General features: G+C 55.8%; 1 protein-coding gene and 1 long non-coding RNA gene across 4 annotated transcripts; one reads left to right on the top strand and one right to left on the bottom strand.

Moving 5' to 3' along the window:
- Window positions 1-276: 276 nt before the first annotated feature.
- POLD1 (DNA polymerase delta 1, catalytic subunit) lies at window positions 277-23,561 on the top strand. 3 transcript variants are annotated; one of them, XM_082710162.1, is made up of 28 exons: window positions 277-543; window positions 846-996; window positions 8,489-8,691; window positions 9,035-9,148; window positions 10,751-10,897; window positions 11,000-11,125; window positions 11,195-11,363; window positions 11,451-11,532; window positions 11,607-11,736; window positions 12,241-12,407; window positions 12,718-12,822; window positions 14,221-14,361; window positions 14,441-14,551; window positions 14,959-15,150; window positions 15,331-15,419; window positions 15,486-15,602; window positions 15,786-15,899; window positions 16,207-16,354; window positions 19,073-19,168; window positions 19,281-19,418; window positions 20,294-20,469; window positions 20,778-20,930; window positions 21,065-21,167; window positions 21,924-22,056; window positions 22,146-22,259; window positions 22,630-22,682; window positions 22,778-22,875; window positions 23,369-23,561. In XM_082710162.1, the coding sequence occupies exons 3-28, from the start codon at window positions 8,490-8,492 to the stop codon at window positions 23,472-23,474; spliced, it is 3,324 nt and encodes a 1,107-aa protein (XP_082566288.1). In that variant the 5' UTR covers window positions 277-543; window positions 846-996; window position 8,489; the 3' UTR covers window positions 23,475-23,561. The 3 variants fall into 3 exon arrangements, with proteins under 3 accessions (XP_082566288.1, XP_082566287.1, XP_082566286.1); XM_082710161.1 differs by lacking the exon at window positions 277-543 and adding an exon at window positions 557-729; XM_082710160.1 differs by lacking the exon at window positions 277-543 and having other exon boundaries at window positions 968-1,293.
- On the bottom strand, window positions 13,244-17,922 carry LOC309852846. The gene is made up of 2 exons (XR_014305422.1): window positions 17,826-17,922; window positions 13,244-16,585 (listed from the first exon to the last, which is right to left on the bottom strand). It is a non-coding gene; the product is annotated as an uncharacterized lncRNA (long non-coding RNA).
- Window positions 23,562-23,639: the final 78 nt, after the last annotated feature.

Here is a 23,639-nt window from a genome sequence, read left to right as displayed (position 1 = left end):
TAGGCTGATGGAAGGTTCAGGGTGATGTGACTGGGTTCTGCAGGGGGGGTTGATTGCAGAAGAGGCTGACAGCCTTGGTATCCTCTCCCTGTACAAGGTGAGTTGGAGCCCATTGAAGGACAAAAGAATTTTCAGTGGCTGAAGAGACCCGGGCTTTCACTAGGCAAAAAAAATATTTGCTGAAGCCACTTGTGGGCGGGGCACTGTGCTGGCCCCTGTGGGGTTGCAGGTGTTATTCATCCCACAAATATAAATGGGGCACTTACTATGTGGCAAACACAATCTTAGGCACTGGACACATGGGAGAACAAGCTAAAATCCTCGGAGGTGGCTACCAGTCAGGGCTGGCAGTGGGGGCACGGAGGGGGCCAGCTAAGAGTGTAAGAGCCACAGCGTGTGGCTGTGTGGGGACCTAGAGGTAGAAGGCAGGCAAGTCCTCACAGGATATCGCGGCCCAGCGGGGACATAAACCAAGATGTGGGGGCGGCTTGGCCCCCAAATTGAGGGAAGGGACATGCTGAGTCTGGAAATGGAGAGGCTCTGGTGAGTTCAGTCCGGTCAGGCTGTGGTATACTCTTAGTTCCTCCTTCCCCTGGGCCAGGCTCTGAGCCGTCCCCGCAGTGAGCTGGGCGGGTAGTCCTGGCTAAGGTTGAAGGGGGTGCCGCTTAGAGGGATGGGCTGGGTACTGAAAGGTGTGTTTTCTGGAGCGGGTCGGGGGAAGGTGACGGGGTAAGTGACTAGTTAGAAGCAGTTGTCCCTTTCCAAGCAGTGTGCCTGGCGGCCCCAGGTGGCGGATAAGGAAACAGGCCGAGAGACAGGAGGCTGACCAGACTTCCCCTCCACAGGGAGGGCAGATCAGGTGGCCAGCAGAACGGCGCCCAGGAAGTCCTCCCGACTTAGCCTCCGACAGAAAGCAAACCGGCTGGCAGAGGAGGTGCGCTGCGCGGGCGGACGGGGAGGCGGGGCCAGGAGGACAGATGCCAGAGACCCGCGAAGGTACCTGAAGGAGGGGGCGTGACTTGGGAGCAGTCGCACCTCTCCTCAGACGCGGCGGAGTTTGGCAGGAATTTATGGAAAACGGGAGGAGGCCGAGTCCCAAATTGGAAAGACGGGGCGTGGCCTAGCGCCAGTCGAACGGAGGGGCGTGGCCCCGAGTCCCTATGGGGCGTGGTCTCGCCCTACTTGGGCGGAGGGGCGTGGCTCAGCTCGGCGCGCGGCATCTCTGAGTCTGCGCGCGCCGGAGTCAGGGGTCACGGCGGCGTAGGCTGTGGCGGGAAACGCTGTTTGAAGCGGGTGAGTAAGGGGAGTAGAGAGATTGCAAGGATTCGGCTGACAAGGAAGGAGGGTGGAGGAGCTGGGCATGGAAGCCTTAGAAAGGGTTACGAGGGTCATGTAGGCGGGAGAGATCCCTTTGGCTCGGGGGCGCGGTGTACACGGGCAAAGGCCGGTGGTCGTGGGAGCGTGCGCGGGGGCGCGCGGGAAGATGAAGGGGTCTGGGGGGGCCCTCGGCGTGCAGTGGGCGCTTGTGCTGGGTGCCTGGCCCCCGGGGCGAACTGGGGAATGCACTCTGGAGGGTCTTTGGAGAGACGGGACCCCGGACGCATTGGAGGACTGAATGGGTGCACGTGGGGGCATGGTGTCATCCTTTATTCACTAAATACTGACTACCCTGTGCCAGGCACTGTTCTCGAAGCAAAGGCTACAGCCCGAACAAGTCAGAGAAAGTCCTTGCTCAGGGAGAAGACAGACAGTATACAAGTGATAAGTAATAATGATAAAGCAGTGCTTTCGGGGTTTGATATATTATACGAAGTGAAAAAAAACAGGGTAGCCAGTTTCTTTAGCTGGGGTGATTTCAAAAATCGCTCCTCTGGGGAAGTGACATTTGACAGAAAAGTCAGTCATGTGAAGAAAGCCCCGGACAGAGGGACCATCAAATGCAAAGGCCCTGAGGCAGGAAGAAGTTTGGTGTGTTTGTAGCTGGAGCCAAGAAAAACAGGTGAGGTTAGAAGACATGTTGGGGAGCCCGATCCTTGTAGGGTGTGGGGTTTGGCTTTTATTCTAGCTTCCCCAGCGAGCCATGGGGGCTTTTGAGCATCAGAGCAACAGGAACTGCCCTGCATTTTGAAAAAATCAGGCTGCTGAGTGAAGATGGTGTTGTAATGGGAACAAAAGTGGGAGGAGGAAGGCCGGTTAGGAGGCGAGAGGGGATAGTAGATGGCTCAGACTGCAGTGCCATCTGTCAGTCTCAAGTTGTCTTTGGGGTTTGAGCTGCAGGATATAAGGAAGAAGAGCTTAGAAGGCTGCGGTATGTGGTTTGAGCCATAGGTTGGATGGAGAAGGCTGAGGAAGAGCGGGTTTGGGGCGCCACTCTGAGGTAGCAGTGAGTGGGCAGGGTGATGTTAGTTTTTCAGCTTTATAACCCCACCTATATGTGCTGGGAACCTATGGTTACCTGTCTCACCCCTTCTTGTTGCATGTCACCACCCAAGCCTCCTGTACCCTGGAGAAGGTGCCTTACTCGATGATGGCTTTTGCAATGCTGTTCCCTTCTCCTGCAATGCCCTTTCTTCTCTTCAGGCCTTCTTTCAGTCAGCTGTGCTTACGTCAGGCCCTTTGCTGGGCACTGGGGAGCCGATGATAATTCAGTTTGGTTGGTGGAGGATAGGAGATCTCAGTCCAGAGTGCTCTGAACTGATGCGAGACAGCGCTAGTCTTGAGTTGAGAGAAGCAGCAGGGGCTCAGGAAAGACTTGTGGTGTTGGTGGTCCTCAAGAGGAGTCTAAACTGACACAACTCGAAGTGGCCCGTGTTCCAGGCCCTGTGCTGAGTCATGCTGGGAACCCGACTTGAGCGAGACCCTGACCCTGTTTTTGAGGTACTCATAGTCTGAAGTAGTTCCGGGTGCAGTGGGTGCCCCAAGGAGCCAATGAGTGGCCTGGAAGAGTTGAACTGGAGCGGAGTCTCTTTGGAGGCCGAGGAGTAAAGTGGCTGGAAAAGGGGGTTATCTCATCCAGCAAACATGTCCCAAAGTCAGGCCCTGTGCTGGGCACGTGGCTCATGTTCCAGCAGGGGGAGACAGACAAAAAGCAATGTACAAAAGAAAGCTGCAGAGGATCTTAAGAGAGCCAGAGCGCTGGGAAGTGGTGAGACTCAGGTCTCCTAGAGCCTATGAGATTTGTAGGTGGAACAAAAATGTGGTCTGAGGGGATGGGAGAAGCTGGAGTGACACAATGTTGTTGGGATGGGAGCTGCCCTTTGCTGAACTGGGGGAGACTGTGGGGAGTTTGTAGGGAGCAGGTTTGCAGGGAGATGAGGGGCCTGGCTTTGGAGTATGGGATGCAGAAACAGACATCCTCATGGTGAGCATCTGCCTCTGTTAGGCAGGAACCCTGGGGAGGATTCTGTGCCAGATTCTGGATGGGGAGCCCGGTGAGCATAGAGGTGGCAGTGAAAGCCGGGGGATTGGGAGAGATGGGACGAGAAGACTGAGGGAGGGAGCGTTGCAGAAACTAACATCTTAGCCAGGGCCCACTCGGCATTGTTGTCTGTTTGCCAGTGAAGGGTCCAGAACAGGAGAGATCACCCTGTTTCCCCAGCTCCTGTCCTGTGCCTGGGCAGCTGAGAGGGCACACACAGGGGTCTTTTTCCTTCTCCCACCATGCCCTCCAGGTCTCTCCTTGCAGGTTGGAACTCTGTGTGTCTCTGTGGCCTCCAGGCTTTTTCCTTCCTGTGAGATGAGCCACCTGTAGAAACAGTTTGCATTCAACAGTCCCAGAAGGAGAGTCTGTCCTAAGTCTTCCGTCCTGTGCTGCAAACAGCCCCATTGTTCACTGACGAACAGACGGAAGTTTAAGCACAACGTGATACAGCCGCATGGTGAGGAAGTATTAAGACCTGAAAGGCAGACAGGACACACTGACCTGTGCCGTGTCACAGGTAGACCTTGAACACATTATCCTAGGTGGAAGAAACCAGACTCCAAAGGGCATGTATTCTAAGGTTCCTCATATAGGAAATGCCCAGAATGGACAAATCTGTAGCAATAGACAAAGCAGCTTTGTGGTTGTTTTGGGCTGGGAGAAGTGGGGTGGGGACGGTCTGGGGTGAGGGTGATGGCCAAAGGGGTGCAGGGTTTCATTTTTGGGTGATGGAAAGGTTCTAAGATTGGCTATGGTGATGGTCACACAAGCTCTGAATATACTAAAAGCCACTGAACTCTACACCTGAAACGCATGGGGCATTTGGTATGTGACTTCGGTCTCAATAAAACTGTCCTATTCTGTTCCTTGCACCCCCACCCCTGCCCAGGGAAGCCAGTGTTACCAGTTTATGACCTATCTTTCCAGAATTAGGCATTGAAAACAAACATGCTTTGGAGCGCCTGGGTGGCTCAGTTTGTTGAGCATCTGATAGTGACCTTCAGCTCAGGTTGTGATCTTGGGGTCCTGGGATCAAGCCCCCTGTTGGGCTCCCTGCTCAGCAGGGAGTCTGCTTCTCCTTCTCCCTCTGCCCCCTGCTCATGCTCTCTCTCTCAAATAAATAATTAAAATCTTTAACTTACTTACAACTGTCCACTTGAGAACCTGTGGATTTCACTGTATGTCAGTTCCACCTCAGTGAAAACAGGAAAGCTGGAAAGCCATAGTTCTGCATCTAGGGGTTTATGCTAGAGATATACTATCACATATGAAAATCTGCATGTACGAGGTTATTTCCAGAGCACTGTTTGTGATCACAAAAGACTGGAAACCACCTAAATGTCCCCACCTGGGGGACTGTTTAAATAAACTACATTAACTCTGTTCCGTGGAATATTATGCAGCTGTGTAAAGGAATGAGGAAGCTCTCTATGTACTGATGTGGATAGCTCTCAAAGACCTATTGTTAGAGAAAGTGAGGTGCAGAATGGTGCACTTACACTGTTATCTTCTTGTAGTTAAAAAAAAAAAAAGAGTCTGGGGTGCCTAGGTGGCTCATTGGGTTAGAGCCTCTGTCTTCAGCTTGGGTCATGATCCTGGGTCCTGGGATCAAGCCCCACATCGGGCTCTTTGCTCAGCGGGGAGCCTGCTTCCTGCCCCCCTCTCTCTGCCTGCTACTCTGCCTACTTGTGATCTCTGCCTGTCAAATAAATAAATAAAATCTTAAAAAAAAAAAAAAAGTCTAAAAAATGTTTGCCCTGATGCTTCCATTAGGAAACAATCAAACCAAGGTAAAGATTGGACTGCAAAACTACCTGTCGGGAATCTTCAAAAATGTCAATGTCACAAAAGGGAGCAGGAAACTTTTTAAAAAAGATTTTATTTTATTGGTGCTGAGCCACCCAGGCACCCCTGAGGTTAACCATTTAGTATGTTCATGCATCCACCACCTTTGTCTACTTCCAGAACATTGTCATCCCCCCAAAAGGAAACCCCATGCCCCTGAGCAACATTCCCCATTCCTCCAGTGTGTACTCGTGTGTCTGGCTTCTTCCAAGCAGCATGCTTTCAAGATTCGTCTGTCCTGTGTGTCTATCAGTAGCTGCCTGCTGTCTAGCACTGAGAAGTATTTGCAACAACACATCCCCCGTCAGTTCAGAATTTGTCTGTGCTGTATTGGTTAGGGTCTAGGCTAAGTTGCTGTAACAGAGACCCCACAGCACACAGTGGCCCAAGCAAGACCCAAGTATATTTCTCCACACAGCTGCCCTGAGGTAGGCAGCTCTGCCCCCAGTAAGTTGTCGAGAGGCCGGGGTTCCTTCTGTCTCAGAGCCTTGCATTCCCTGCGGTGTTGTCCATGCCCCCGCAGTCAGGGTTGGTTCACCACCGCTATATCCACATGCCAGCCATTGAGAAGGGGGAAGAGGCAATAGAGGCAAGCTTCCTTTGAAGGTTGTCTGGAAGTTGCACGCCTCCCAGTCATTCTTTCCATGGGATAGCTCAACGATGTGACCGTCCGTAGCAGTGCACCCTGGGAAATGTAGTCTTGGGCTGGGCTTCCTGTGGCCGACTGGATATAGGGTTGGGTGGGAGCATTTATGAGATCCAGAGATATCAACTGGAAGCCAGGGCAGCTGACCTATCTACTCCCCACTGGGCCTGGAGTCTACCCTAGGTTCCTATAATCTCTCTCCAGGCCTAGATGCTGGGAGACATGTACTTTTTAGAAACTTCTTTCTCAGGCACCTGGGTGGCTCAGTTGGTTGAGCGACTGCCTTAGGCTCAGGTCATAATCCCGGACTTCCAGGATGAGTCCCTCATCGGTTTCCCAGCTCCTTGGGGGAGTCTGCTTCTCCCTCTGCCGCTCTCTCTCACTCATTCTCTCTCAAATAAATAAATAAAATCTTTTTAAAAATTTCTTAAAAAAAAAAAAACTTCTTTTTTTAGAATAACTTTAAACTTATAGGAAGATCAAAAGAATAATAGTACAAAGAACACCTGTATGCCCTTTACCCAGTTTCATGTCTTTTAACATTTCCCTGTCTTTGCTCACTTTGTTTTGTGATTTGCATGTGCTCAGGCAGAATATTCTCTACCTGAACCTTAGTGAAGTTAGCAACCTGAATGAGCTTGAATACGGTCTTTGGTCAAACCTACCAGAGGATATGTACTTTCATGTTACTACATCTTGTCAAAACATACTGCAAGGGGCGCCTGGGTGGCTCAGTGGGTTAAGCCGCTGCCTTCGGCTCAGGTCATGATCTCAGGGTCCTGGGATCGAGTCCCGCATCAGGCTCTCTGCTCAGCAGGGAGCCTGCTTCCTCCTCTCTCTCTTTCTCTGCCTGCCTCTCTGCCTACTTGTGATCTCTCTCTCTGTCAAATAAATAAATAAATAATCTTAAAAAAAAAACATACTGCAAAATAATTTTTTATATGTTGCAATCAAGAAAACATATAAACAGGGGCACTTGACAGCCTCAGTTGGAAGAGCACACAACTCTTGATTTCAGGGTTATGAATTCGAGCCCCATGTTGGGCATAGAGATTACTTAAATAAGTTTTTTTTTTTTTTTTCCAAACAGAGAGGGGGAAGCAGGCTCCCCACCGAGCAGGGAGCCCAATGTAGGGCTCGATCCCAGGACTCTGAGATCATGACCTGAGCCAAAGGCAGAGGCTTAACCCACTGAGCCACCCAGGTGCCCTCTTAAATAAGTTTATTAAAAAAAAAAAAAAAAAAAAACGAGAAAACATATAAACATGTAAATTGCAGCCTCCTTTTGGTTTTTCGTTGTGTTTGCTACATTGGATCCTGGATGGGGGAGAGTACTATAAAGGGCATTTTGGGGGACAGTTAGATAAATTGGAACATGGACTCTTTGTTTATGTTATTATTGAGTTGTTAAATGTCCTGGATTTGATCATCACACTGTGCTTGTTTAAGGGAATGTCCTTAGACTGCCTGGGTGGTTTGCTCAGTTAAGCGTCTGCTCCAGCTCAGGTCATGATCTTGGGGTCCTGGGATCAAGCCCTACATCGGTGGGGGGGAGGTTCCTGCTCAGCAGGGAGTCTGCTTGTCCCTCTCCCCTTACGCATGTGCTCCTCTCTCTCTCAAATAAATAAATAAAATCTTCAAAAAGAGAGAGAAATGTCATTTCTGACTGGTGCCTGGCTGGCTCAGTCAGTAGAACACGCCAATCTTGATCTCAGGGTTGTGAGTTCAAGCCCCACATTGGGTGTGGTGTACCTACTTTAAAAAAAAAAAAAGAGGAAGAAACAATGTCCTTGTCTTTCAGCAATATATGCTGAAGTATGCAGGGGTTAAGGGGCATGGTATCTGACTGACAGGCAGCTAACTCAAATGCTCAGGAAAATAGATAACGTGCTGACGTGTGCATATTACAAATAGGGGGGCTGATGAAGCCAGTGTGGCAACAAATTGATACTTGGGGATTCTGGGTGAAGGGTAAATAGTTCTGGCAATTTGGAATATTTCAAAATAGAAAGGGCTTTGGTTTGGTTTGGTTTTGAAGGGGGATGGGAAGCCTCTCAATTGTTCTGGGCTGGGAAGGGACCACATCCGATTTGTGTTTCAGGCTGCTGCCTGGCACCCAGCACAGTGTGACTGGCCTTAGTCAGCCGCCCAGTTGTTTGTAGAACGGAGGCCTGGGCAGGTGGGGAGATGGGTGGGTGATGGCGTCAGAGGCAGAGGTTTATGGTAATGAGAGGGGTGTGCTAAGGACTGGGTTTTGGGGGGTTGTGGGCAAGCAGCCAGGTGAAGGGATGCAGAAGGTTTGCGCATGTGACTAAAGGGTTAAACTGAGGTGGGGAGTGGGCTGTCATTATAGTAGCATTATAGTCATTATAATGACTATAATAATGACTATTAATGACAACATATACTATATGTGACATATAGTATATGGTGGTTTGGCACAAGAAATGTGCCAGCACCCCATGATCATGCTACTCCCAGGGCCCACCAGGGAACAAAAGGCTCCTGGCCATGGTGGGTGCATGGGGGGCCATGAAGAAGACAGGAACTCTCCCGAGCCCTGACTTGCCCAGCAGGATGGATGGCAAGCGGCGGCCAGGCCCAGGGCCGGGGGTGCCCCCGAAGCGGGCCCGTGGGGGCCTCTGGGATGAGGAGGAGCCATGTCAGCCATCCCAGTTTGAGGAGGAACTGGCGCTGATGGAGGAGATGGAGGCTGAGCACCGACTGCAGGAACAGGAGGAGGAGTTGGTGCAGCCGGGCCTGGATGGAGCAGCAGATGGTGAGACCCAGAGTGGGAACCCCTGCACCCCCACACCCATCGTGCCTGTGAACCTGGTCAGCCATAGAGCTTGCCTGTGACCTCTGACCTTTGGCCCACACTGTACCCCTACAAAGTGCTAACCTTTGACCCCATGCTAGTATGCCACCTTTGTTGCCTACAGCTCCAAGTCTGACCTTGACTCTTGACCCCATAATCTCTCCTGAGTTACTTGCCTGAACCAGAGCACCCTATCCACCTGACTTCCCTTTCATACATCAGATGCCATGTGGGAGGTCATGGGCTGGGCTGGGGGACCACGACTCCATGTACCCTGCTTGTCTTCCCTCCCCTCCCCACCCAGGGCAATTCTCCCCAATGGCCATAGATGCCCGCTGGTTGCGGCCCACACCACCCCCTCTGGATCCCCAAACAGAGCCTCTCATCTTCCAGCAGTTGGAGATTGACCATTATGTGGGTGAGCTTGATGGGCAGAGGCCTGGTGGATGGGAGGTGGGGCCTTGGGCTTTGAGGGAGGAGATGGACCCACAGTGCCCACACAGGTGACCAGGGCTGTGGGTGCCCAGAGGGGCAGCAAGAGGGGAAGGGGGCCCAGGTGTCCCACAGGGCTTCTTGGAGGTGGGGAGTATCTTCCAACTGAGGCCTGAAGGTAAGAGCTGGCTCCTTGCTAAGGCGAGACACATGTGGTTTGACGTCCATCTATCCCTCTGTCCATCTGTTATCAGTCAGGAACAGCTGAGGATCTGCACTAAGACAGGCCCTATTTCAGTGAGATCAAGTCCCTGTTCTTCAAGGCGCACCTTCTGGAAGGATAGGCAGAAGAAAAAAGGAAATGGAACCTCGGGTGGCCGTGAGGGTTATGGAGGGACATGTGGTAGGGCGGAGGTCCCAGACTGCACATCTCCGAGGTCCGAGGACAGAGAGGTCTGGAATGTTTGAGGAACGGCCAAAAGACCATGGTGGCAGGAGCAGGGGGCAAAGATGGGGGGAAGGGGCAGCATGTGAGGCCCTGTCTGCCCAGGCAAGGACGTGGGGGCTCCATTCCACATGGGCTGGAAAAAGCCTTTGGCTCTGCAGAGATCACTCTGACTCAAAGGTTAGTAAGTCTCCCCTGTGAGAGAGTGAAGAGACAGGCGACTGGCCAGGTGGAAACGTCCACCATCCACATACCGGCCACAAGACCAGGACCACGAATATGGTCTCAACAGTCAGAAAACAGTCCGGTCCAGGAAGGGACAAAACACTTGATCAGACAGTTCACTCAAGGAGAGACTGTGGCTGTCAGGGTGATGCAGATGACAGCCACCACAACACATCCTATTAGAAGAGCTCACACCCACACATGGACACCAAGGGCTGACGAGGATGCGGGCCAATGGATTGCTTGCTCGCGCCCTCCCCGGGGGAATGCTATGGTTTGTAGCCCTTCTGGGAAATAGCCTGGAAGTTTCTTAGAGTTCAGCCTACCATTTTTTCCTTCTCTAGCTTTATTGAGATAAAAGAGTTAAGTCTACTCTTTTCTTAGGACCAAGCAATTCTACCCTAGATATTTCCCCTAGAGTGACAGGAGCCAGTAGATTGTGTAGTCCCATGTATGTGGACAGTCTCAAAACGAAAGAAGTAGAATAATAGAAAGCAGACAGACTACGAGGGCCTGGGCTTGTGGTGGGAGGGGGTGTGATGAGGAAAGCACATCTCTCAGGAGCTGTCTGGAGTGACAGACCTGTCTTGTGCCTGATTTTGGTGGTGGTTCCACAAATCTACATATGTGTATTAGAGCTGATAAAATTGGACCCACAAAGTCAGTATTATTTTCTAAAAGGAAATACTTTTTTGCAAAAAAGGACTCCCTCTAGCTCTACAGTGGCAAACGGACTGTAGGGACAACAGTGGAAACGGTGGCTAGCGGGGAGGTGGTCGGGGCAGAGTGAACAGTGGGCAGATGCACTCCAAGATGCAGGAATTAGGGGCTGTGTTCCTGGCCCAGGAGGAGCCTGGGGAGGCAGGCCTTTGAGGAATCTATGGGGGTTGCCCCTGCCTTATCCCGTGACACCCCCAGGCCCAGCACAGCCCCTGCCTTGGACACCCCAGCCGTCCTGCAACCCCGTGCCAGTGCTCCGTGCCTTTGGAGTCACCGACGAGGGCGTGTCGGTCTGCTGCCACATCCAGGGCTTCGCACCCTACTTCTACACCCCGGCGCCCCCTGGTGAGTGGCCCTGACCCACCAGTCCCCCTCTCCCCCCTGCCCATCTGGAGGCCCCTGCCCAACCCCACCCCCAATGCTTCTAACAAGCTCTCCCACGGCCAGGTTTTGGGCCCGACCACCTGGGTGAGCTGCAGCGGGAGCTGAATGCCGCCATCAGCAGGGACCAGCGTGGAGGGAAGGAGCTCATGGGGCCGGCAGTGCTGTCCGTGGAGCTGTGCTCCCGGGAGAGTGAGTGCTGCCCACGGGCCAGGCGGGTCAGGGTCCCTCCAGGCCGGTACTAACTTCCTCTGTCCACAGGCATGTTCGGGTACCATGGGCACGGCCCCTCCCCATTTCTACGAATCACCCTGGCGCTGCCGCGCCTCATGGCCCCTGCCCGCCGCCTCCTGGAGCAGGGCATCCGTGTGGCGGGCCTGGGCACCCCCAGCTTTGCACCTTATGAGGCCAACGTCGACTTTGAGATCCGGTACGACCCTGCCTCTCTCCAGCCTCTACCCCTGCTGCCCCCCACCGCCCCGGCCATCTTCCGCCCACTGATTCTCACCCCCTCCAGGTTCATGGTGGACACAGACATTGTCGGCTGCAACTGGTTGGAACTCCCAGCAGGGAAATATGTCCTGAGGTCGGAGGGGAAGGTATGGGGCTCCCCAGGGGCAAGGGGGCCACAGAGCCGGGATTCTGCAGTCACTGACAGGCCCCATTCCTACAGGCCACACTGTGTCAGCTAGAGGCAGACGTGCTGTGGTCTGACGTGGTCAGTCACCCGCCAGAAGGGCAGTGGCAGCGAATCGCACCCCTGCGCGTGCTCAGCTTTGACATTGAGTGTGCTGGTCGCAAAGGTCTGTCTCCAGGGCCCGGAGCTCCTCCTGCTCTTGCTTCAGATATTGGTGACATGCTGGTCTCCTCCCAGGAGTCCCCATATTGAGCTCACTCAGGGAGAAGGGAGTAAACATGGAGGTGGACAGGTCGTCGTAAGATTCTCCACTGAAGGAGGATGGTGGCAGACAGTGACAGGGCAGCTCAGACAGGTGGGCAGGGAAGGCCTCAGGGGTGATGAGGCAAGCCTGTGAAGAGGGATAAGGAGCCTCCCCCAGCACGCATGTGCCTCTGCAAAGAATAGCAAGTGCAAAGTCCCTGGGGCAGGACTATCCCAGTCTGTGAGGGACAAGGAGAGGGCCAGTAGCTGAAGAAAGGGGAAACGGTGGGTTGCACGTAGTCTCTAGGCAGTGGAGGCAGAGGGGAGTAGATGGTCTGGGGAGATTCGGAGATGCAGCCACCCTGATGTGTCATGAAGGGAAAGGAGGAGCCCGGTCCCCTGTATCCCCTTCTTATTCCCTGTGCAGGCATCTTCCCTGAACCTGAGCGGGACCCTGTGATCCAGATCTGCTCACTGGGCCTGCGCTGGGGTGAGCCGGAGCCCTTCCTGCGCCTGGCACTCACCCTACGGCCCTGTGCCCCTATCCTGGGCGCCAAAGTGCAGAGCTACGAGCGGGAGGAGGAGCTGCTCCAGGTGGCTCTTGTTCCGTTTCCCCTCATTTCCTCAGAACCCCCGACCCGCCCTCCACATCCCAGGCTGAAGGCCTCCGGATGCTGAGACACCTGGTCCACAGCTTCAGACCCCTTCACTTTGCAGGGGTGAACATTTCCCCTCTGGGTTTTGTGTTATTTTCAGAAGCACCTGCTCAGTCTTTCTACAGTGGGCAGGAGAGTTCTAGGGTTGTTTTGGGGAGCTACTGGAATGTTCCAGGAGTGGGGAGGACCCGCACCAGGGGGATGATCAGGATGACAACCAGGGTGACCCAGTGTGCTCTCACCCCCAGGCATGGTCAGCCTTCATTCGTGCCATGGACCCCGACGTGATCACCGGCTACAACATACAGAACTTTGACCTTCCGTACCTCATCTCTCGGGCCCAGACTCTCAAGGTAGGGCAGGCAGGTCGGGTAGGCTTATCCCACTGGGGGCTTGAGGGGTAGGCAGCCACCTGCTCCTTGCTGCCTTCTGGCTTGTGGCTCTGTCCCTGGCGGGTGGCCCGCCTTGCCCTGTACCTGCAGCCCACCGCCCCCAGCGGCTCCAGGGACCTCACCGAGAACCTAGCTCTGGCCCCATCCCTGCCCTGTTTGAAGTCCACAAGGTGATTGTGGCTTTTGCAGAGGCAAAGAGGGCATTTATGGTTAAGTAAGGAGGGGCTTGTGTGTTTGAGGGGCAGACTGAAACGTGCAAGGGTATAGCATCTTCCAGACTTCAAAATATGTCAGCAAAAATTAAGGAACAGCCCGGGGAGGTTCCTCGAAGCGTATGGCAAAGCCTTGATATGAGGAGACACAATTCAGCTCACAATGGAGGTCATATTGTATTATTTCTTTCTTTTACTTGCATTTGGCCAATTTTGTAATGAGAAGTAAAAATCATGTTTGGGGCACCTGGCTGGCTTAGTCATTAGAGCGTGCAACTCTTGATGTGAGGGTTGTGGGTTCAAGACCCACACTGGGCATGGAGCCTACTTAAGAAAATCGAATGCTATAAAAAAAAACCCGGGCGCCTGGGTGGCTCAGTGGGTTAAAGCCTCTGCCTTCGGCTCAGGTCATGATCCTAGGGTCCTGGGATCAAGCCCCACATCGGGCTCTCTGCTCAGCAGGGAGCCTGCTTTCTCCTCTCTCTCTCTCTGCCTGCCTCTCTGCCTACTTGTGATCTTTGTCTGTCAAATAAATAAATAAAATCTTTAAAGAAAAAAAAGAAATCACGTTTATGGCCTCCAACAGCGCCAGGAAGTCCATCCTGGTCAGTTCCTCATGGGACACTGCTCCTCTCCTATCTGCCCCTCTGCCCTGCCACTCCACCAGCTCAGGCCTCTCCTCTCTACCCTGACCCTCCCTCCTTCTCCTCCTGGGCCCGTCTTTCCTGATCTCAGGCCTAGCTCTCTGTGCTGCCCCCTGCTGGGCTCCCACGTAGCTCTCCCCAGGCCCCTCACCCCATGCACACAGTCTCCCCACTGAGCTCAGCATCATCCCCAACTCTGCCGCTCCTCCAGCTGCCTTTCTGAGGGCAGCTCCCCAGCCACAGGGTGCCATCTGTAGCCTCTCAGCCCTGCAGCCATCAGGCCTCTGACTATCCCTGTCCTGACCTCCTGTCTCTCACCTCCAATCCCTGCCTCCTTGGCCGCAGAGGGCTTTTCTGCATCAGAACTGCTCCTGCTTCCAGGCTCTCCGCGGGAAGAGCGTGGCATCATGGGTGGTGTCGTGGCCCTGGGATGGGGGTGGGGGTCCCCGATCTGGGCCACGGCTCCCATGCAGCCTCACCCTGCTGGTGGGCTTTGTCCTCAGGTGCACACGTTCCCCTTCCTGGGCCGCGTGTCTGGCCTCCGCTCCAACATCCGGGATTCGTCCTTCCAGTCCAAGCAGACTGGCCGACGGGACAGCAAGGTGGTCAGCATGGTGGGCCGTGTGCAGATGGACATGTTGCAGGTACATGGCCAGGGTGGGGTGGGTGCCCCCCTCATGGGGCTGCTGGGACACAGGGCCCACCATGCACCCCCTGCCTCAGGTGCTGCTGCGTGAGCACAAGCTCCGCTCCTACACACTCAATGCCGTGAGCTTCCACTTCCTGGGCGAGCAGAAGGAGGACGTGCAGCACAGCATCATCACCGACCTGCAGGTGCCTGGCCCTGGCCTGTGACCTCCGACCCCTGTACCTCCTGCCCCCACCCTACCCCCCATCTGAGTCTTCTGTCGACTCCTCTGACCTTGGCCTCCCACCTTCCTGACCAGGAGGCTTTAGCCTCCCAGCTGTCCTGACCTTCACCTTGACCTCTTGGTTTTGACTTGTGACCTCACCCTATAGGTATAAGTCCCCACTCCTGCCCGTTCACAGGACCTCTGGCACTGCATCCTTTATCCTGCAGTCCCACCCACATCTCTGGTCCACACTTGCTCTCCAGATGGCCCCCTCCTCCCTCTTACCCTGTCAGCTCCCCAACCTCCCCCCTTCCCACTCTGCACCCAGACCCTTGCCCTCTCCCTGATGCAACCTCCTCCCCTGATGTCACCTGTGCCTATCCCCAGAATGGGAATGACCAGACGCGCCGCCGGCTGGCGGTGTACTGCCTCAAGGATGCCTTCCTGCCCCTGCGGCTGCTGGAGCGGCTAATGGTGCTGGTCAATGCCATGGAGATGGCACGAGTCACTGGCGTGCCCCTAGGCTACCTGCTTAGCCGTGGCCAGCAGGTCAAGGTCGTGTCCCAGCTGCTACGGCAGGTCAGTGGGCGGAGCCAAGGGTGGGCCGGGTCACAACACCCTCAGCAAGTCCCCATTCCTGGCCTCTGGTCACTCTCTGTGTCTCCTGGGAGGTGACACCTGGATGCCCTTCCATGCTCCTCCTCTTCCCTCTTCTGTCTGTTCACGCCTGCCTCCATTTCCTGACTTCTCCCCTCCTAGGCCATGCGCGAGGGACTGCTGATGCCTGTGGTGAAGACAGAGGGTGGCGAGGACTACACAGGGGCCACAGTCATCGAGCCCCTCAAAGGGTGAGGCCCTGTGGCTGGGTAGGGGCGGCTTGGGATTCCCAGGGCTGACTCCTCCTTGACCCCCAGGTACTATGATGTCCCCATTGCCACCCTGGACTTCTCCTCTCTGTACCCGTCCATCATGATGGCCCACAACCTGTGCTATACCACGCTTCTGCGGCCTGGGGCCGCCCAGAGACTGGGGTATGACCCCCTCTTCATCCGTGTACCCCAGGCGTGCCTGTGAGCCAGCTTCAGCCAGGACAGGGCCGGGAGCCCAGAAATAGTGGAGAGGGGAGATTCGAGAGGTGGGGAGAGCCTGAAAATCTAGAGAAGGAAGTGATGGGGAGGCCAGGTTCATGCCGTCCTCCCCATCCTCCTACCCAGGCTGACTGAGGATCAGTTCATCAAGACACCCACAGGGGATGAGTTTGTGAAGACATCAGTGCGGAAAGGGCTGCTGCCCCAGATCCTGGAGAACCTGCTCAGCGCCCGGAAGAGGTGGGTTCTAAAGCATCACACCCACCTCTGTGCAGACTTGCTCCTCATCAGTCCCTGTCCTTCATGGTCACCCCAGAATTGCCATGTCAAACTTAACTGCAGCTGTGTGTGAATTAGAACAAGACACCCCTCCAAACAGCTCCCATTTGCCTCCTCTGCTGCGTGCCTCTGTGCAGTGCACAGCCTGAACAAAGGTACATGGCACCGATTTCTAGAAAGGCACCCTAACCAGAGCCCAGCCCCAGCCTCTCCTCTCTCCCTGAAACCTGGGGCACTGCATCAGTGGCCTTTGCTTCTGTCCTTCCAGGGCCAAGGCTGAGCTGGCCAAGGAGACAGACCCCCTGCGTCGCCAAGTCTTGGATGGGCGGCAGCTGGCATTGAAAGTGAGTGCCAATTCTGTATATGGCTTCACTGGTGCCCAGGTGGGCAAGCTGCCATGCCTGGAGATCTCCCAGGTGAGTGCTCAGTTGCCTCAGTAGGTAGAGGGGAGCAGACGGTCCCTCCCTAGGAGAACCAGGTCTCTGTATGGTGGAGGTTGCAGTGCCCCAACTTGCTGAACATCTCTGTGGGTCTGGCAGGTGGCGAAACAGATGAGGGTTCCTGCCCTCCAGCAGCGTGCAGCCTCATGGACACACAGATGGTGACAGCCGTAAATGCATATAGGAAGGTGGTTGGTGCCAGGGGCTCTGCAGATAGATGAAGCAGGAGGGAGGGGGAGTGGCAGGGTGAGCGGAGGTTTTTTTTGTTGCTCATTCGTTCCATTTATCATAGTCCATCTGACAGACCCCACCCGCCTCCTCCCCTGGTGCCTGTAAGGGTAGGGATGCAGAGGGCAGGTTCCAACCAGCTGGATGGGCAGAACAGGGCTCATGGGGGCTGGGGCGGTGCTGGAGGCCGACCACTAGCACACCCAGGCTCTGACGCTTCACGTACTGTGTGAGCTCTGTCGCCGAAGGAGCCAGTGTGAGGGTACTCCTTCCCACCCCAGCTGTCTGGTGCTTGCAGGCTGCTTGGTCAGTGCCCTGCTCAGAGAGGGGATGTGGACCGAAGACCCCTCAGTGGGGTCCCAGGCCTATTTACCAGAGGCAGCTCTGCTGCTCCGATGGAGAAACATCCACGCTTAGACCACAGAGGATCTGGGTCCAAGGTTCTGCCAAGCTGGGATCAGTGCCTCAGCTTATGGCCCGAGAGAGCCTTAGAAAGGTCTTCCTGTCCAGCTCCTTGCACTGGGGTTTGGGTCTCAGAACATTCCAAACTTGGTTGCCCCCTGTCATGGGAAGCTCCCTCTGTACCTGGGCACTATGTCAGTTCTCATGTGGTTCTGCATGGAAGACTTGGAAGAACTGCCAGTAGCTGGGCTTTTGGGTGGGAGAGACCTGTGTACACTCCCACGCACCTTCAGTCCCAGAGCCCCCAAGATCACGCTCCCATCCAGTGATCCACCAGAAAGCCTCGAATTTAGAACCTACTCACGATTATTACTTTAATACAGTTAAGGGGTAGGGATTAAAATCAGCCGAGGGCAGGGTGCCTGGGTGGCTCAGTGGGTTAAAGCCTCTGCCTTCAGCTCAGGTCATGATCCCAGGGTCCTAGGATCGAGCCCCTCATCGGGCTCTCTGCTTGGCAAGCAGCCTGCTTCCTCCCTCTGTCTCTGCCTGCCTCTCTCCCTACTTGTGATTTTTTGTCTGTCAAATAAATAAATAAAATCTTGAAAAAAAATGTTTAAAAAAATCAGCCAAGGGCAAAGGCACAGAGCTTCTAGTTGTCTCTCCAGTGGAGTCATACAGACAGTGCTCATTTCTCCTGATACTGGTGTGTGACAACGTGTGTGGAGTGTTTCTCACTAGGAAAGCTCACCCGAGCCTCAGTGTCCTGGGTTTTTATTGGGGGTCAGTCACATAAGCATGGAACCTCTGTGTGACTGACCTTTGTTACTCGGTCTCCAGACCCTGCAGACAGAGATCAGGCTGATACCATGTGGCTCCAGGCCTCACTGTGAGTTATGTTAGTACAGTCCAAGGTCCTAGGTGAACAAAGACACTATCTTAGGTAGGATGTTCCAACGACTTAGAGGTTTCCTCTAAAAGCCAGGCCTCTCTTTGGCAAGGTTCATCCCATAGTGCATCCACCCACACTCCTCTCATTGAATGCCTTCCAAAGTCCCCTGGGACCTCCCCAGTCTACTTGGTGGAAAGAGGTGGGTGTTCGTCTGTCAGACTCCAGCTGGAGAGAGGAGAGGTCAGGCCTGGAGGGTTTGGCTTTCCTTCCCCTGAAGCGCCCTCATTAGGACTATTGCTTCCTGGTCTGTCACTCTGTCTTTTCCTTCTTCACTCTTTTCTCTGTCCCTCTGTTTTATCTGTTTGTTAGTCTCATTTCTTATTGTTGTCTCTCAGGCTTACAAAAACAAAACAAAACAAAAAAACCCATGGAATCATTCCAGGAAAAGATGAAAGGAAGAAGGAACACAAAAACAGGTGGAACACACAGAAGGAAGGTAGTCCAGTGATAGATGTAAGCCCACAGAAGATCAGTAATTACACTAAATATAAGTTGCCTAAACACTCCAGTTAAAAGAGATCTCTGACTGGGTCCAAACAAACCAAAACAGAAGAGTCATACCCATTTCTCCTTGGTGTGTGCCCCTCTAGCCCCTCACTGCCCCAGCTGCAGCTTCCTGTAAAGTAAGACTGTTGGAAAGTTTCTCCATGAGACAAGCACAACTCTAACCCTGGGGGGAGGGGGCACTTAACACATAGGGTCATTTCCTGTTGCCCAAAGATGTGGGGTGGCACTGCTGGCTTTCGGGGAGGGGGCCGGAAGCACCAGTGGTCCTGTACCTTGGAGAGCTGCCTGCAGTGTTGCCACATGTCATAGCCCCTCTGTGGAGGGAAACACAGTGTTGATGGCCCCTCCAACCTCAGGTTTGCCAACACACACTTTTTGCAGTCATTCCTCTTCTGTGCCCAGAGCTCTGGGCCAGGGACCCAGTTCTTTCCAACAGACCCTTAAGGAGCAGCTTAGTAGCCCCATTTTGTAGATTTGCAAATCAAGGCTCAGAGGGTCAGAGTCCCTTGGCCGAGTCCACGCCCCCAGGAGGTAGTGGAAGTGGCAGCCTGAGCCCATGAGCTGTAGATGGCTCCAGGGCCCTCACTGCCTGGTTCTCTCCCTGACAGAGCGTCACTGGGTTCGGGCGCCAGATGATTGAGAAAACAAAGCAGCTGGTGGAGTCCAAGTACACAGTGGAGAATGGCTATGGCGCCAACGCCAAGGTCAGAGGCTACCCGACCTGCTGCCCAGAGATGGGCCTGGGACTGTTGGGGGATTCCAGGGGGCTGGCCCTCTTCTCCCCCCTTCCTCCCAGTCACACAAACCCCTCCCCAGGTGGTGTATGGTGACACTGACTCAGTGATGTGCCGATTTGGTGTCTCGTCTGTGGCGGAGGCAATGGCTCTGGGGCGGGAGGCTGCTGACTGGGTATCGGGCCACTTTCCCCCGCCCATCCGGCTGGAGTTTGAAAAGGTAAGTCAACCTCCTTTCTGCTTGGAGTAGCCAGGTTTCAGAGGATCTCTGAATTTTGGGGCCTGCAAAGTGTAAGAAGGCATTCACATGAGGTTCTCCTAGTATGTCAACATCTGGAGAACCCCAGTGTTGCTCAGGGTCTCTCCTTTTGGGGTGCCCTGCTCTGGGTACCCTGGGTATCCCATTCTCCATGTTCATATGCCCATTTTTGAGGAATTTTGCTGCTTGGATTGTCTCAAATTTGAAAACTTCTGACACCTTGGGCTTTGCTACACAGGACGGTGTCTATTTTGTGAAAACCTTGTCAGTCTTCAAGCATCTCTGGTGTTGGGTGTGAGAGCTACCTTAGGTGCTGGGGATCCTGATGGGGTGAATCCTGGATTGTGGTGCCATTGGCTAGTGCTCCTTGGAACTCAGGAGGAATCAGGCTGGGGTCTGGGGACGCGCACTGTATGCTCTTTCTGAGGTTCAAACTTAGGGTCAGGTCTTGGGTATACCTGCTCTCAAATTTGGAGCCTCCCAATTTTGAGAAGCCCCTATGTCAGGGCTCACTCCTGGGCCTAAGTCTCAGCTCCTTGAACCCCTGTCTGCCTCAGGTCTTTCCCAGATCTTAGATGTGGGGCTGTCCAGGCTACACCCCCATGTCTGGGTCTTGTGCTTTAGGACATATCTCTAGGTTTATCCCAGTCTCTATTTCATGTCTGAGGCCCTAGAATGCTGAGGGTGCCCCTGGGCTCAAGCGCTGGAGTCTTAAGGTCCATGTCCCCCAGTGTCCCCATCCCGCATGGCATAGATCAGCCTTGTGTGTCCTCAGTTTCTGAGGGAAGTCTCAGGCCTCTGGAAGTCTCAGGTCTCAGCCGCGGGTCCTCCTCCAGGTCTACTTTCCCTACCTGCTCATCAGCAAGAAGCGGTATGCTGGCCTGCTCTTCTCCTCCCGGCCTGATACTCACGACCGGATGGACTGCAAGGGCCTGGAGGCCGTGCGCAGGGACAACTGCCCCCTTGTGGCCAACCTTGTCACTGCCTCCCTGCGCCGCCTGCTCATCGACCGGTGGGTGGGATCCCCTCCCCTGAGACCAAGGAGTCCCAGCCGCCAGCCCCCTCCTCCCCTGGGGACCCAGGTGTCAGGCCCAGCTCGTCCTCAGTGGTGGAACGGTGGAAAGAGTGTGGGGTGGGACAGCTGTGGGTCTGGGCCCCGCCTCAGCCACCTTGCAGCCTGTGGCCTGGCCGCATCCCTCCCTGCCTTGGGCCTCAGCCCCCAGGGCACATCCTGGCCCCCCAGCCTTGGGGGTGGTGGAGGTACCAGCCTGGCCCTCAGCAGCCGCTGGCGACACCCCCCACCCCATTCCGGCCCTGCAGGGACCCGGCGGGCGCTGTGGCCCACGCGCAGGATGTCATCTCTGACTTGCTATGTAACCGCATTGACATCTCCCAGCTGGTCATCACCAAGGAGCTGACCCGCGCGGCTGCTGACTACGCGGGCAAACAGGCCCATGTGGAGCTGGCCGAGAGGTCTGCCCTGGGGGGTGTGCAGGACCGCCCAGAAATAGCCCCTCTCCTGCCAGCTGGGCACCACTTCCTGTGCCCCCGGCTACCCTCGCCAGCCCACCTGCCCTCACTGCCTGGCCTCCCCGATCTCCCCGCAGGATGAGGAAGCGGGACCCCGGGAGTGCGCCCAGCTTGGGTGACCGTGTCCCCTATGTGATCATCGGCGCTACTAAGGGCGTGGCTGCCTACATGAAGTCCGAGGTCAGGCCCACCTGGGCTGCCCGCTCCGCCCAGCTCCCCTCAGCTCTCACTTCTGCTTTCCAAGCCTGGCGGGGAGGGTGTTTCCCTCTGTGGGCCCCATAGGGCCCTGAGAACCGCCCCCAACACACCCCTGGGAGTTGGCTCCATGATGCCTTTCTCCCAGGCCTCCTGTGCCCTCTGGAGGCCCCCCACCCTGTTATTCTGACCTCCCCTCCCTCCCCCTGCAGAAGAAGACCCAGCCTCACTGCACACTGAGTCTCACCATCTGTTTCTCTGTCTGTCTCCTTTGTCCTTGCTCTGCAACCCATAATTCTCTAGGATTCATGTCCTCCCTCTCTACACCCTGATGGCCAGTGACCTCTGACCCCCACAACCCTTTCCTCAGTCTCCAGGTCTGGTCCCACCCCCTCATATCTTGGCTTCTGGCCTTTGCCTCTAGCTACTGTACACCTTCACATCCCAGCTCCAATAGGTGACCTCTGATCCTTGCTTGGTATAACCTGAGGACCCCCACCCATGGACCCCAGCACGGATCACAGCTCACGGCCAGGGACTGCGTTGGGGTCTCCGACACCATCCTGGATCCCTGTCCCCCCACTGATGCCACCCCCTGCAGGGCGGTACCTGGGTCCCATGACTGCCCCACATCATTGCCCACCATCATGACAGGGAGCCCCACCCCATGGCTTGCAGTGCCCTTTGCCCCACTGCCTGCTGAGGACCACAGCCCCAGCCCCTCGGCCGCTGTGTTTGCAGGACCCCCTCTTTGTGCTGGAGCACAGCCTGCCCATCGACACGCAGTACTACCTGGAGCAGCAGCTTGCCAAGCCGCTCCTGCGCATCTTTGAGCCCATCCTGGGCGAGGGCCGTGCCGAAGCCGTGCTGCTGAGTACTCAGGGGCAATGCCCAGACGGGAGCAGGGGGGTACCCGGGGCCTGTTGGGGGGGGCCTGGGCCCACTGCCTGCGTTCACCTGCAGGGGGTGACCACACACGCTGCAAGACCGTGCTCACGGGCAAGGTCGGCGGCCTTCTGGCCTTTGCCAAACGCCACAGCTGCTGCATTGGCTGCCGCACCGTCCTCAACCACCAGGGTGAGCACCAGACTCCAGCCCTGACCCCAGCCCCTCCAGGGGACCCCAATCCTCTACCCTCCACCCTCTACCCAGCTCCTCTATCACTGAGGTTCCCGGCACCCGCCGTCCCAGCTGGGAGTGCCACTCAGATGGGCCTCAGCCCCTGGCGGGGGGGCTCCTGTTCACAGGCACCCCCTGGAGGGTCCTGGGCCCCCTGCCCTGGGAGTTCCCCGGGGAGTTTTCCCCCACACACTCGCTCCCTTGTTCTCTTGTCTCTGGGGACTTTCAGAAGCCGGGATGGGCAGCGGGTGGGGAAGGGGCAGGGACAGGGCAGCTCAGGCTCTGGCTGGGCCCCAGCTCCCCTATGCTGACCTACCCCCTCTGCCAGGAGCTGTGTGCAAATTCTGCCAGCCTCGGGAGTCTGAGCTCTACCAGAAGGAGGTGAGGGGCGAGGTGGGGCGGGTGGGGGGTCATGGGGATGGTGAGGGGAGGGCAAGGCGGGGGCCGGGGCCCCCTTTCAACTATCTCACCTCCAGGTGTCCCACCTGAACGCCCTGGAGGAGCGCTTCTCGCGCCTCTGGACCCAGTGCCAGCGCTGCCAGGGCAGCCTGCATGAGGACGTCATCTGTACCAGGTATGCAGGCCCTCCCTGCAGGCTCCCAAGGCCTGGGGACCGCAGCCCCAAATGGCTGATGTTCTGAGTGTCCCGGCCTCGCTGTGGGGAGGACGCTGCTCTGGGGGCCAGCATCTGCCCAGGAAATGGCCACAGTTCTCTCTCTTCTGCTCTTTCTCTCTCTCTCTCTCACACGCATACATAAATGCACGCACACACACACATGCACCATGGCCCAGCACCCTCCCCCAGGGCGGGCCAGGCTTTCCCCAGGGAACGGGTGGGCGGGGCTGGTTCCCACGCCAGGTGACAGGTGATATACGGCTGGTGGAGCCCAGTGTCCCCGCGGGTGCCCGCTGTTACCGTTCCCCCCATGCCCGCTGAGCAAACAGCCTGCCCCTGAGGGGGGTTGGGTGGGCAACAGGCGGGGGTCAAAGTCCTGGGAACGGCCCCGGCCCCATCACTGGGCTGGGCAGCGCCCCAGTCCTGACCCTGACCCCCACCCAACCCACAGCCGGGACTGCCCCATCTTCTACATGCGCAAGAAGGTGCGGAAGGACCTGGAAGACCAGGAGCAGCTACTGAGGCGCTTTGGCCCTCCCGGCCCTGAGGCCTGGTGACCTCTGACCCCTACAGTCTTCTCACCAGGGCTGGGGGGGCGGGGATGGTGTTGGCAGAGAATTAATAAAGTTCAGGCCTTTTGTTTCCTGGTGCTTTGTGGTCTCTGGTGGGCGAGGTCCACTGTCCTGAACCCTGGCCCAGGTGGGTCAGCTCCACTCAGTGGG

The sequence above is a fragment of the Mustela nivalis genome (genome assembly GCF_964662115.1).
Source record: "Mustela nivalis genome assembly, chromosome: 18".
Classification (NCBI taxonomy): domain Eukaryota; kingdom Metazoa; phylum Chordata; class Mammalia; order Carnivora; family Mustelidae; genus Mustela; species Mustela nivalis.
This window is presented reverse-complemented; position numbering and strand designations above follow the sequence as displayed.